Source organism: Rattus norvegicus, chromosome 2 (genome assembly GCF_021556685.1).
Source record: "Rattus norvegicus strain SHRSP/BbbUtx chromosome 2, alternate assembly SHRSP_T2T, whole genome shotgun sequence".
Lineage (NCBI taxonomy): Eukaryota > Metazoa > Chordata > Mammalia > Rodentia > Muridae > Rattus > Rattus norvegicus.
Genome location: NC_141535.1, coordinates 32,609,928 through 32,622,800, shown reverse-complemented (window position 1 = coordinate 32,622,800; position 12,873 = coordinate 32,609,928). Strand labels below are relative to the sequence as shown.

Here is a 12,873-nt window from a genome sequence, read left to right as displayed (position 1 = left end):
CACATTATAGTCACTGTAATCCTGCAGGGCAGAGACAGTATCTTCTCTATTCTTTGTTATGGCTGATGCTATCTGTTCCGCATATTAAGAAAAGAAATCTGTATCTAGCATAATATGTCTGCCTCTTCTCATCCATTTCCCATGAGCACCAAAGGCCAGTTCTTTTCAGCAGTACTCCTTCCAGACTAGAATCCAAAGTCAGGACAAATTAGGCGTAGGTCTTGCAAAGTCTCCTTTAAGCAAAGGTGATAAATATTCCTGTTTTTTTTTTTTTTAATGGACAAATACGCCTTTCTATATTTACAAGGTCAAAAAGACAGGTTTATGTTCTTGGGTGGGGTACCCTCAACCCAGCGTCCACCGTGACTGCTGCAGCTACTCAATTTCTGAATTCACGTGGATGGGATACAGGCACAGGCCTGAAGATGTGCAATCGGACTCAGGACATTCTCCTGCTCTGAAGCAGGACGTCATTCCCATTCTCCGGCACAGCCAAGTTGATGGTTTGGGGCAAGGAAGGCGTGCGTATGTAAGGGTGGTGGTGCAGATGCCCCTCGGGGCTGCAGCAGAGTTCTTTGGGTCCCCCAGAGCCTGGCTCCTGGCCCTGCCCAGACCATTGTCCACACACCTCGTCCTTCCAGCTTCCGGGCCGCCGGCGAAATGATTTGCTGCAGATGACATCAGCCCTGGGCTAAAGGCTGGAGGAGTGGAGGCAGCCACCACGAGGACGTGCCGGGTGGTCCTTTCCTCCTCCTCTTCCTCCCAGGCTCCTAGCCTAGTCTCCATATAAACGGCACCGCCTCCCCGGCCTCTCACTCCCCGCTCCTCTCTTCCGCGCAGGGAGAGAGCGGAGGGGGAGGCGACGCGCGCCGGGAGGAGGGGGGACGCAGTGGGCGGAGCGGAGACAGCACCTTCGGAGATAATCCTTTCTCCTGCCGCAGAGCAGAGGAGCGGCGGGAGAGGAACACTTCTCCCAGGCTTTAGCAGAGCCGGCAGGATGGCGACCGTGGTGGTGGAAGCCACCGAGCCGGAGCCATCGGGCAGCATCGGCAACCCGGCGGCGACCACCTCGCCCAGCCTGTCGCACCGCTTCCTAGACAGCAAGTTCTACTTGCTGGTGGTGGTCGGCGAGACGGTGACCGAAGAGCACCTGAGGCGTGCCATCGGCAACATCGAGCTGGGTAAGCCGTCCCGAGGCCCCCCTGGGGCGTGAGTTGGGGAGACGCGCCAGCACGACCCCACCCAGGGCGCGACGGCCACCTTGTTCTCCCGCACGCCCCGCACCCACGCCTCTCCGGGCCACCTCCCACACTCCGTCTGGACTCTTTTTCTGAGATAATTTATAAATTATTCTATTTGAGACCCTGAGAGAGGATCTTTATAATAGCCCTGAGGGATGGGTCACCTGGCTGGGTCCGTGGCCACCGCCGACTTGGCCACCTCCTCTCGTGCTCAGTGAAATGCAGGTGTCAGCGGAGCGGAGGCCATAATAAAACCGCAACCGCAGGCGGAGAAAGGGTGGGGGTGAACCTAGCAAAACCTCTTCTTTTCAGCTCCGCTCTCGCCCTTGCCAAAGGCTGGGACCCACCTCCCCTTACCCGAAATCGTGGGGTCAAAACACCATGTGCCAAGGCCCGCATGGGAATCGTCTTTATCATAGTCACCTCGTGCTCCCCGCCCCCGACACACACACAGACACACAGACACACACAGACACACACACACGCACACACACACACTCCTCTGAGAATGGAGAATGCCTTTTCTGACTTAAAACTTCCCGACCCTTTCTTTACTGGGAATGACTAGGCTAGTCCCAGGGCCACGCCCGCCCCCCCCCCCCCAAGCCCCTGAGGACACAGGCACGGAACCCGTCTGCGCTATGTTTCTAGACGAAGCCGGGCCTCGCTCCTGCCCCCGAGGTCCTGGTTGAAGCTTTCAGAAAGGACAATGGGACCCCAGGTTGCGGAGATGGGCTTCTTTGAAAAGTCTCGGCTTCAGGAGCCATAGCTTGAATGGGAGGAGGGGGTGGCAGGGTAGGGCCAGCTCCTGGGCTACTGCGCGCACCAGGAACGGGCTCTGCGGCAATAGCGGTTCCTGGGAAACCCTGGGCGGGGCTGGGAGGGTCCGGGAGGGCACAGTCTTGGGCGGGCAACGATCGGCCCGCCCTTCAGCCCCACCCGGCCTGCCGCAGTGCCCGCGCTGGACAGCCGCACCTGCCCCCGCACTGCGGCGCCCCCGGCTGGCACCGAGCTCGCTCTGCCGGAGCCTTGCGCCCACCTTTGGCCGTGAGCGTTTTTTGTTGCGCTCCCACCCCACCCCACCCTCTGGTGGGCAGCTCTAGCCTCTGCCTTATTCCGCGCCCCCCTCGGCATCCCTCCCTTCACTTCATCCCTGGCAGAAGTCCCCGGGTCCCGGTATAGCTCCAGCCTGAGCGCTCTATTCTCTTGGGGTGGTGCTGAAACGTTTCTGCCAGGAGACACCGGCTGGTGGGCGTGGTGCAGTCCGCACTGCGGTCTCTACGGCAGCCCGAGGCGGACAAAGGGCGTTCACGCAGCCCTCCTTTCCCTCTCGCTCTCACGCCAATAAAAGATGGATGAAATGATTTTGGTTTAGATGAATAAATAAATAAACAAAAGCTTGTCACCTGCCTCTGCATTTGGAAATGGCCACTTGTCCCCAGAACAAAAGGCTTCAGGGTGGGGACTGGAGTTGCAGACCCGGTTCTTTTGTTTAACTTTAAAGCACGGATTTTCCCTTTCAGCTTAAAAGAAAAAAAAAAAAAAGTGAGCAGAAAGCCTGTGGTGATTTTTCATCCGAGGGTTGGGGGAAGATCAAGAATAAGAGATTTCAGAAGTGGAATGCTTTTTCTGAACGTCTCAGTAATCTTTCATTTTCAGACTATGGGCTTTTGATCTGTTTCTCAAACTTAGTTTATTTGCACATTTTTTTCTCCTTGGAAAAACTCACAAGTATCGACATTGGGTGTGGCTATTGTGGGGATTAATGGCTAGGTGTTTTAAAATCATTTTTTACTTATTATTTCTGGGACATTAAGAAGTGCTTTTTCATCTCCAGAATTTTCAGACCCACCCATTGTGGTGCCAAGAGAGGAATCATCACGCCCATTTTTAGAGGTTGCGGTCTGGGACGTGAGGGAGGAAAAGTGAGGGACAGACTCAAGGTCATGGAGCAAAGCAGTGACAGGAGGACGAGGACTGGTACCGCAGAGGTCACTATGGGTCGAGATGGGAGTGAGAGCAGGCTAACATCACAGGTTCCACAGGCAGTTTTCAGACCTTGTCTTAGGGAAGTCGTCCACTTGTGGGCACCTCTAGGTGCAGGGAGGTGGCTCAGCCATCACCTTGCGACCACATTTATCTCCCGCTTTGTTACTGGGTTTGATCATTCCAGTACGTGTTCCGTTCCAGGGTTTATTCAAGCCTCTTTCTGTCGGAGGAGAAAATAGATGCAGCCAAGGAATTCTGACTTTACTAGCGTTTAGTCCTAAAATCCAGATTTGTCTTCTTGACACTAGGAAGAAAGAAAAGAAAAGAAAAGAAAAGGAAGGAAGGGAGGAAGGAAGGAAGGGAGGGAGGGAGGAAGGGAGGGAGGAAGAGTATTCAAGAGGGAGGAAAAAGCACAAACCATAGAGGAACAGTTCACTGAATTTTCACAAAGTGAGCATACCTGTGTTGTCCAGCTAAGAAAGAGTCATTTACTAGAATCCCCACCCACCAACCCTAACGTTCATTTCACAATCGCCAGGCTTTCTGGTTTTTAATTCCCTAATTTGGTCAGTTTTTTTCTTTTTATTTTTTTCTTTCTTTCTTTCTTTTCTTTCTTTCTTTCTTTCTTTCTTTCTTTTTTTTTTTTTTGGCATGGATTTCTGAAATGGTTATATCAATCTCATTAAGAATCAACCAAGTGTGTGAGCAGAGCCATTTCCTCCAGGGTAGTAACAGATGTTGCTGATCCTCTAGAGAGTGCTCTCCTGGGTCCCAGGGTCTTGGTGCAGCTCACACTGGATAAGTGAAAAATCCTACGTCCCCCAGCTTTTCAGACAGCTCGGGATGACTTAGCAACAGGGTGGCAGGCTGTTTCCATGGCAGGGCACACTGCTGCTTCAGTTGGCAGCTCCCAGCTGGGCTCCTCCAGAGGTCACTATGGTGCCATGGCTATTGTGGCTGGTGCCTGCAGGCTATGCCGTGTGAAGCCAGGAGAAGCTGCTCCAGGGGGCTCCAGCTCTGACTGTGAGCTCCCTGAGGGCTGGGAAAACAGCTTCTCTCATCTCTTAGCCTTCCTTATTTCCTCTTCCTTTCCCATCCAAACCCAGGCACCGTGTAGCCTCCGAGACCCTGGAGTCTGGCACATTTGCCATTTGATTGATTATCCAGAACACTCTGGAAAGGCAAATAAATAAATAAATAGATAGATACATGAATTAATGCATAAATAAATAAATAAATCTAAACACCCCCCAGAGGGATGGTAGATAATGCAGCCAATCATCAGGCCCGAAAACACCCCAGTGTGGATGCTAAGTGCTTCTTGAGACCAAGAAAGAAACATGGCCGCTCTTATTTGCTCAGCTGCGTTCCAAAAGCACCAAGTCAGGTTTTATGTTCAGAGCTTCAAACAATAGCGCTCCCTTGCCCTGGCCCACCTACACTGACGCAGTTATACAGGACTTGACTCCAAACTAGAGCGGACACCACCAACTGATTCATTTGTCCCTCCCTAATTGTCCCTGACGTGGAGGCAGCCTGATATCCGTATCCTCGGGGAAATGCTGGTGTCTGAGTATATTTTAATATCTAGGCCCTATACAACGATACCCACGAAACAGAAACTTAAAGAATGGTACAATGAGTTTCTGTCAGTTTGTGCCCTTCTTTTCAAAAGATCCAAGCCACCCAATGTCAAGTGTTAAGTGTCAGTCTGATGCTTTGAATTATGACCAGAAGGCAACTGTCCTTCTAGGTGACCTGGGGAATAAGCAGGATGTGCTGGTGAGAAAATAGATGAGTGGAATGTCCACAGTCTTGGGTCTTTCAGTGTGAGTTAAGCTGGTTCTATCGTGATAGTCTGATGCTACCTAACTGAATATGTTCTATCCAAAATTGTAGGCAAGAAAATGAAGAATCCAGAAAGACTTTGGGATTTAATTTTCATTTTCTTCTAGCAAGGAGAAAAGTGAAAACCATATATGGTAGAAGATAAAGAGATGCTAGAATGTGTTGCATTTATTATGGTCGTCTTCACACTTCCAAAGTCAGGAGGCAGATGGATTTCTGCTTGTGCTGCCTAATTGGTGTTACCACTAAGGGCTCTGTGAGCATAGCTGAAACACAAGCTAGTCAGTCCTCAAACTGAAGGTCATTGAATCAATGCCTTACTGTAAATCTTCCCTGAGGCTTGCTTTTAAAAGTAATGTCTAACTTTTAGATTTGGAAGTAGATTCTTATAGATGACTCTTTGCTTCTGTTCTGAGATGTTATCTAAGACTTGAGATGTTCTTCTTTTTTCACTTCCATGCTCTGAAATGATGCTCTGTCCATGTAAGATACGGTTCCCATAACACACCAATACGTGATGAACGTTAAATGACTGGCTTTGTAAAGAGAAAAGCAAACCAAAAGTTAGGTCAAAGGAAAGCTGGGAAATCTTTTCTCTAAAATGGATCTTAGTGTTTTCCGTTCAGCTGCTTCTCTGGTTTATGCTTCTATGCTAGGTTCAAGCTACCTTTTAGTGTCATTTTCCAAACAGAATCATAGGGCTATAGGCTGACCATTCATGTATTTACGAAAAATAATCAAAAGCCTGCTTCTAAAAGGGAACGATCAAATTGGGGAAAATAACCTGTCAAAGGCCCTATTAGCTGTCACGTGCGTGCAACGTCTGTGCATCAGTGAGCACGGTACGGTCCATTCATTTTCCTTTCCTTTCCTTTGGTCTACTGCTTCTGTTAGAAATATTCAGTTTTCATCCACTAAAGGAGAGGGGCTTTTTGGTTTTATTAAGCCAAAAGTTCCTACAAGATCAGGGTAAGCTTTGTGTAATGGAGCCAGAAGACCCAGGATATAATGTCCATCTTTCTTCCTCACCCCAACTTGCTTGGAAATACCCTTCCCCTTCTTTTTCCTTCTGTTAAAAGCCACCTGCACTCATGCTTCTTTGTGCATCACTAACACATGGGGTGAGAGATCAGAAAAGAAAAGATAGTCTGATACTTCCTGTCCACCTGAACACGGGGATGGGCGCTTGCCTCCCAGGGCGGAGCTCTCCAGCTTCTGGAGCTGCCCAGCGCATTCTCCTGTGCCTGATGCCCCTTGAACCCAGCCGGGCATTTGAAACACAGAGGTTTACTGCCTCCGGCTGCTCCAGTTGTCAGCCCCTGGGTAATCCAGTAAGGATGAAGTCCTCTTAGGTGGCTACAAAGTCAAACCCTCAATCAAGAGATTGCCCTTAGAAATAGGGGGTAATCAGAAAAAGGGGGTGAGGGATATAGCACATTTCCCCCACTATAGAAATCTCTTTCAGAACCTCTTAACACCACCCAGGGATCCCCTCTCTAGCTGCCAAGTCCAGAGGAGAATGTAGGAAGAGCTGTATCAATATCAGGGGTTCCAGCTTTGGTCCCCAATTAGTCAGGAAGGGGAGATCTGGAAACACAGTCGAAAGCAATTGGTCTTCATTGAGAACCCCTCTCTTTACCACTAATATCCCAGCATAAGGGGACAACTCATTACTAAGTGTTTTATTTCTAAAACTGATAAGGCTCCAAATTTTTCGTTCCCAAGTAGCCAGGGAGTCTAAATAGTCTTTATTTTATAAACCGCAGCACCAATCATACATTCCTAAGAAATATTTTGACTGGAAACTGGTCTCCTAGAAAGAGAGAACCTTGAATGTTTTTCCTTTCATTGGCAATTTACACGCCGGGAGTTATTTTTACCAACTGTCTGCTGGTTTGATTAAAAAAATCAACTCAATGGATTTTTTTAAAAAAAAGTTTAGCATTTTTCTAATGTCAAATTATAAATGTAAGAGGCATAAATTAATATAAAGTGAACAATTCACCACTGGTGTCGCACTGGCGTTGCAACAAGGGGGAAACGGCAAATGCCAATGCAGGAGCAAGTGGGTGCCTAACCCCAGACAAAGTCATTCAAATAATGTAGCCATTTAGACGTTGCCTAGAACAAAGATGGAAAAATAGTATGAATTTAATTTAAATACATATGTCTCGTTAGTAACTTATTGACCTGGCTTGACACGCCAGAAGACAAAATGGAGCTCCATCAACGGTTCCAATTAAGCCGCTCCAACAGGAACTCAATGGCTTTGCGCACGGAGGCTAGTATAAAGTGTATATGTTGAAGTAAAATATTCTAATGAATTCAGACCTCTCAACCTGTCAAGCTCAGCGGGGAACAAAAAGAAGCCATTTATCATTTCTCCACTAAAAAGACCCACAAACTCTCAACATGCCTTTCTTGTTAAAATTTAAATATTCCATTAACACAAATGCAAACTGAGGCCATTTAATGTTGCCAGGGAGACTCATAAAATTTTCCCTTATAATTTAGCCTCTCCTTAGGAGCGTTAACCCTTTCTTATCTGAGTCTTTCCCGCTATTCCTATGAGAAAGTCTCCCTCTGTCAAAGGGGCACGCAGCTGTTTGAGAAGGTTCCTCCGATGGAGAAGGTCTTTGTCCACCAACCTAGATGCCCCAGGCATCAGAGTTACAATTTCAAGGCCACCTGATCTAGTTAGAACAAGTTCTAGGCTGGTTTGGCCATGTAGTAAGACCTTGTCTCAAAGAAATAAATAAATAAAAATGAGAAAGAGAGAGAGAGAGGAGAGAGAGAGAGAGAGAGAGAGAGAGAGAGAGAGAGAGAGAATGATTTTGAAGATATCTTTTCATGTATAGTGAACTGAGCTCTACAATCTTTTAAAAGGTCTGTATCTTTAATCAAGACATTACATATACTTAAGATATGCGTTATACAGATTTATTATACGTATGACGCAAAGGGTTGTCCCTAAGATAAGAACATAGTGGTGGTAAACGGAGGCAGACATTAAGGATTTAGAGGTGGGTTTCACACACTGCCCTGTAAACCCTCTAGGCTGATGGCACAAACACTAATCAATCATTCGATCAATCATTCGATCAATCAATTATTGGCTTTTTGGTTAGAGATACACCTTCGGTTGCAGAGGCTCGAGCCTCTCCCCTAGGAGTTTGATAATAAGTATTTGTTGGCTCAGAAGTTGGTTTCTGACCGTTGAGGATGGTGCTAGGTACTGGCCCCATCATGAGCAGTCTGTTGGGCGAAGTCTAAGCACATACATGCGAACGCACATACACATGAGCACAGGTATACATACATGTGAACACACACACACACACACACAGATGTTACCTAGGCTTCTGTGGCTCACAGCTTCCCTGGCTTCTGTCCAGGGTTCTCGTAACCTGATGTTCTCTGCATTCTCCCTGAAACATCTCCCTACGGTTGAGGGGAGGCAAGGAGGAGAAAGAAGAGCCTGAGAAGGTAGGGCCAGTACTGGAAACCACAATGATTCTGATTCTTGACTGTGGGTTACTCTGGTCCCCGATGGTTCCTTCCAGGCTCATACAAGGAAGTTCATGCCCACTCCCAAACTACCAGAGTTTTATCAAGTATAAAAAGTTCTCCTGGATTAAAAAAAAAAATCAGTATAACTCAACAATTGTGAATTAAAGACACTTCCTGACAAGCTTACTAAAAATAAATGACTGATACAACTCCTAGTCCAAACCTTGAGTTCTACATGCTTATCAAAGATCATACAATTTGGGATTGATATGGGGGAAGGGAGATTAAGAAACCAAGGTCAGGGGTTGGGGATTTAGCTCAGTGGTAGAGCGCTTACCTAGGAAGCGCAAGGCCCTGGGTTCGGTCCCCAGCTCCGAAAAAAAGAACCAAAAAAAAAAAAAAAAGAAAAGAAACCAAGGTCAAAAACAAGTAAATGGGAGAAGTCGCACACGCGCACAGCAAGAGCATCCTTTGGGAAACGGACCAACGCTTGAATGGCAGCTGCCCATCCCATCTGCATCTGACACTGGCCACTTAGTAGTGGAGTCTGAAGAAGCGAGTGGTAGTCTGGAGCCGCTAAGCCAGAACTGTCGTCTTCCGTGCCTCCCTGCCTCTCTGATTCTGCCATTTTCTAATAACTGTTTGCTTTCCAGTCTCCAGCCCTGCCACACCTACATTTTATGAGAGGCAGACCTTCAGTGTTCCAGTTAGTTCTCCCTCCCTTGTGTCCCAGTGGAGGGACCATCCCTTTTCCATTTGTGGGCATCCACCGCTAGCCAAGGAACCCTCCAGAGAAAGGCCCGTGAGGGATGCTTTCCAAACCACTCTGAGATGACTCACAGGAAGCCTGCCAACTGTCTTCCTTTTCCTCCACAGGGATCCGATCGTGGGACACAAACCTGATCGAGTGCAACTTGGACCAAGAGCTCAAACTTTTCGTGTCTCGACACTCCGCGAGATTCTCTCCTGAAGTTCCAGGTGAGGCTTCTGTTTGGTGTTAGCCCCGCTTTTGACAGGAAGTGACTGTCAGCTGGGAGACTTTGTCTGGGCTGTAAAGAAAAACTTTTCCTCTCACTGCTGGCAAGTTCTTTGTATTTGTTTATTTCACTGACTTGAGCCAGCAGCCACAACCCGAAAAAGTAGAATTTAAGTGATCACCATGGGGAGTATTTATGGTGTGGGTTCTTATGAGTGGTTTTCAAGTCTTGGGTATTTTCCCTTTCGGCTTCAATTATACTCTGACCTCAAGGGATTATAGAATATTTCAATCTTAATTTTACTCCAAGCTCTGAGTAGACTGGGTGCTTCTACGATCCTCTAACTCCCTTCTCTAAAAAGAAAAAGGACACATGGTATTTCAGACACAAAAGATGTTTTTCAGCTCCTTAGTGTGGGGAGGAACCCGATGTCCCACTCTGCTGTGAAAACAGCCTTTCTTTCAGAATAAGAGAATCGAAGGTAAGGATACAAACATTGGTCACAGATAAAGTTGATTCCCCCCCACCATGAGGATGTGTCCCATCACCAGGCTTTGGTGATGGTTCACCAGATTCAGCTTTTCCTCTTCTGTGAGCTCTGCACTTCTCCCATCTGGTTCCCTTTGGGCATAAGAGTTCAGCTTCTGGCTCCTGAACTCTCTAAACCCAGGTGTGTCTCTCAAAAGAGTTATCATTGAAATGAAACTAATTTTATTACTTGACTCTCATTTGACTCTTCTGTAAAATCAAGAGTTTCCTGGATATATGCTTCTCTTCTCTGAGTTCTTATTGGCATTGACACAACGTCAGGCATGAAGGTCAGTCTCTCTTACGTGACTAGAACATATTCCACTACTCATGTGCACTGAGAATCAAAACCGCTTGTGCAGAATGTAAATGCCCTCAGGACTCGATCTTAACTGGGTGATTTAGCCCTGGGCACCTCCCCCTGCTTTTTCCTTTGAGAATAGAATAAAACCCAACGCTTTCAGTGTCCCTCTACTGTAGCTGTCCAGCAGCGAACTGAATGCGTTAATAAAAACGTAGAGAAGATGGTGGATGAGGTGGGTGGGGATTGGGATGGGGGGAGGTTATCTAGGGAGGATCGGGATATAATTTGCTAAAGGCTAGGTACAGCTTAAGGTCTTTGCTCTGGTCATTATTGTGGGTTTGTTTTTGTTTTTTGTTTTGTTTTTTGTTTTTGTTTTTTGTTTTTTTTTGTCTCACAAATCTCTGTAACCACCTCACAGAAGATAAGTGCCCATTGCCAACAAGTGAGTTTGTTTCAATGAGTCAGCGCCAAGTTTCTGTCACTTCTCTGTAGGTCGTTCTGGCTTTCTGTTTTGTAAGACTTTTTCCCCCCCTCCTTTCTTTTATACACATGTGGCTTTCATTGTATACATTCGTATTTGGGTTGCCTTCCAATGATGACAAATGCGTATTGCAAAATGAAAAGTCGAAAGGAAAACTGCTGAAGAATTAACTCTTTCCAGGCTAAAGGCCTAGCTTGGAGACTAACAGGAGACATCTCCCTAAAATGCCACGTTAGCCTGGTAGACCCCGCCCCTCCCTCTTCCTGCTGTCACCTGCATTAAGAATGGGTCACCTATCTAGCGATGCCGGTGCTGTGCTCAGTGCTGGGCTAGGGGACTGGCTTCTGGACATACAGCACCCTTAGCACTACAGTCAGCTTCGAGTGGGTTAATGTTAGGACTGCCCCTTTCAGACTGTGCAGGACCCAGCTTCCCTCTGAGCAGAGCCAAGGCAGTAGTGCCCCTGTGGAGGAGTCATGAAGTTCTCTAAGCCAAACTGGGCTGAGTATTCCTTATCTAAAATGTTCAAGAACAAAAAAATTCTTGAAGTTTGGAGATTCGAGGTTTGGAACGTTTGCAAATCTAAAATCTTTAATCCAAAAAAATCTAAAGTCTGTTGCCAACCAAACACTCGATCTGTTGTAGGCAAAAGCACAATTCGGAGCATGAGATGGAAAGAGGTTAAAGGGCAAGAGCACAGATCGGGGTGGGTGGAAATTGTCAGACAACCCTTACTTTAGGAGACCTTTGGTGAAGTTTCTTGGATGCGCTGGTGTCCAGTTCTAAGTGTGTTCAAGCCCAGTGGTCTCTTCCCCAGTCGCTTGAAACTTGGGTCTCCCACACTGTTTACGGCAGAACCAGCCTAGCCTCCTCATTTAGAGTTTCAAGAATCTAAGTCTACTCAGAGAGAGAATGAAGTGAGTGATGGTGCCCGTAAAACCAACAAAAACAACAACAACGACAACAAAAACAACAACAACAACAAAAGCCATTTGGTCACTGTAAAACTATTTAAATGGAAGCCAGTGCCCTCCATACACTGAAGATGAGCAATAGAATAGTCGTGACCTTTGCCATACTTCTGTTCTCAGAAGGCATGAAGTCCTGCACCCTAGGCATCAAATAGGTCCCGCCCCTACCCCCTCCGTTGGCTGTTTGATTTGGTTTGATAATTCTATAGCTAGCAGCATTACGGTAGAATATTGGTGAGACTTGAGAGGCAAGGACCCAGGTGGTAATCAGATGTGCTGTGCTGTGCGTTCATGTCGGTTGTTATTTCTTTTGTTATTTTTAAGAATCAGGGGTCATATAGGAAGAATTGGTGGCTGCCTTAAATTGCAAGGGGTGGACCATGTGCGTGGAGCTAACCCGCATACTAGTTTAGACTTGGTACTGAGGCTTTGGAGTGGAGAGTCAAATCAGGTCTCACTCAAGATCACCCTGAGTAGTCATTCGGGACCTGGAATGTAGGCTGCCTCCTGTACAGTAGGGAAGTTGGCACAGTGTGAGTTCTTCAAAATGTTGGTCCAGGGATCTTGATGTCCTGTAGAGTGCTGACTATGTGATTTTTAGATTGGTCAGTCACTGTAGTCTATGCCAGTATCTCAAACCAGCCTAGCACAGATTGCCTTTTGAGATCACCCAGAACACTCCTGCTGTGTGCCAAGGCCATTCCCTGTGGATTTTTCCCTCATTGAAGCTTTCTGGCCACGTGAGAGACAGACCAATAGGCTCCAATAGGAGAGAACAACCTAGTCTTTCACTCAAGAGAACTCTGTAGCTGAGTCTTTGCGACATAGAGCACTCACTATCTTATATAAATCCACACCCCATCATAAAGCTTTTGTTCGTGGATATGATTTTCGTGCCTTTGATTTGAAGTCCAGTCATTGTTACCGGTCTCCAGGAGTAAGAATCCACAAAACTTTCCAGGGAAGCTCAAGTCTGCCATGGTGCATAGAATTCGACTCGCTTCCATTTCTGCTGTTTCTTTCC

General features: G+C 47.0%; 1 protein-coding gene across 1 annotated transcript in view; it reads left to right on the top strand.

The window, feature by feature from the left end:
- Positions 1 to 833: 833 nt before the first annotated feature.
- Map1b (microtubule-associated protein 1B) overlaps positions 834 to 12,873 on the top strand; it is a 92,837-nt gene continuing 80,797 nt past the window's right edge. The window contains 2 exon segments of the mRNA NM_019217.1: positions 834 to 1,181; positions 9,465 to 9,566. Coding sequence (NP_062090.1) covers positions 998 to 1,181; positions 9,465 to 9,566 — 286 coding nt within the window. The 5' untranslated portion in view covers positions 834 to 997.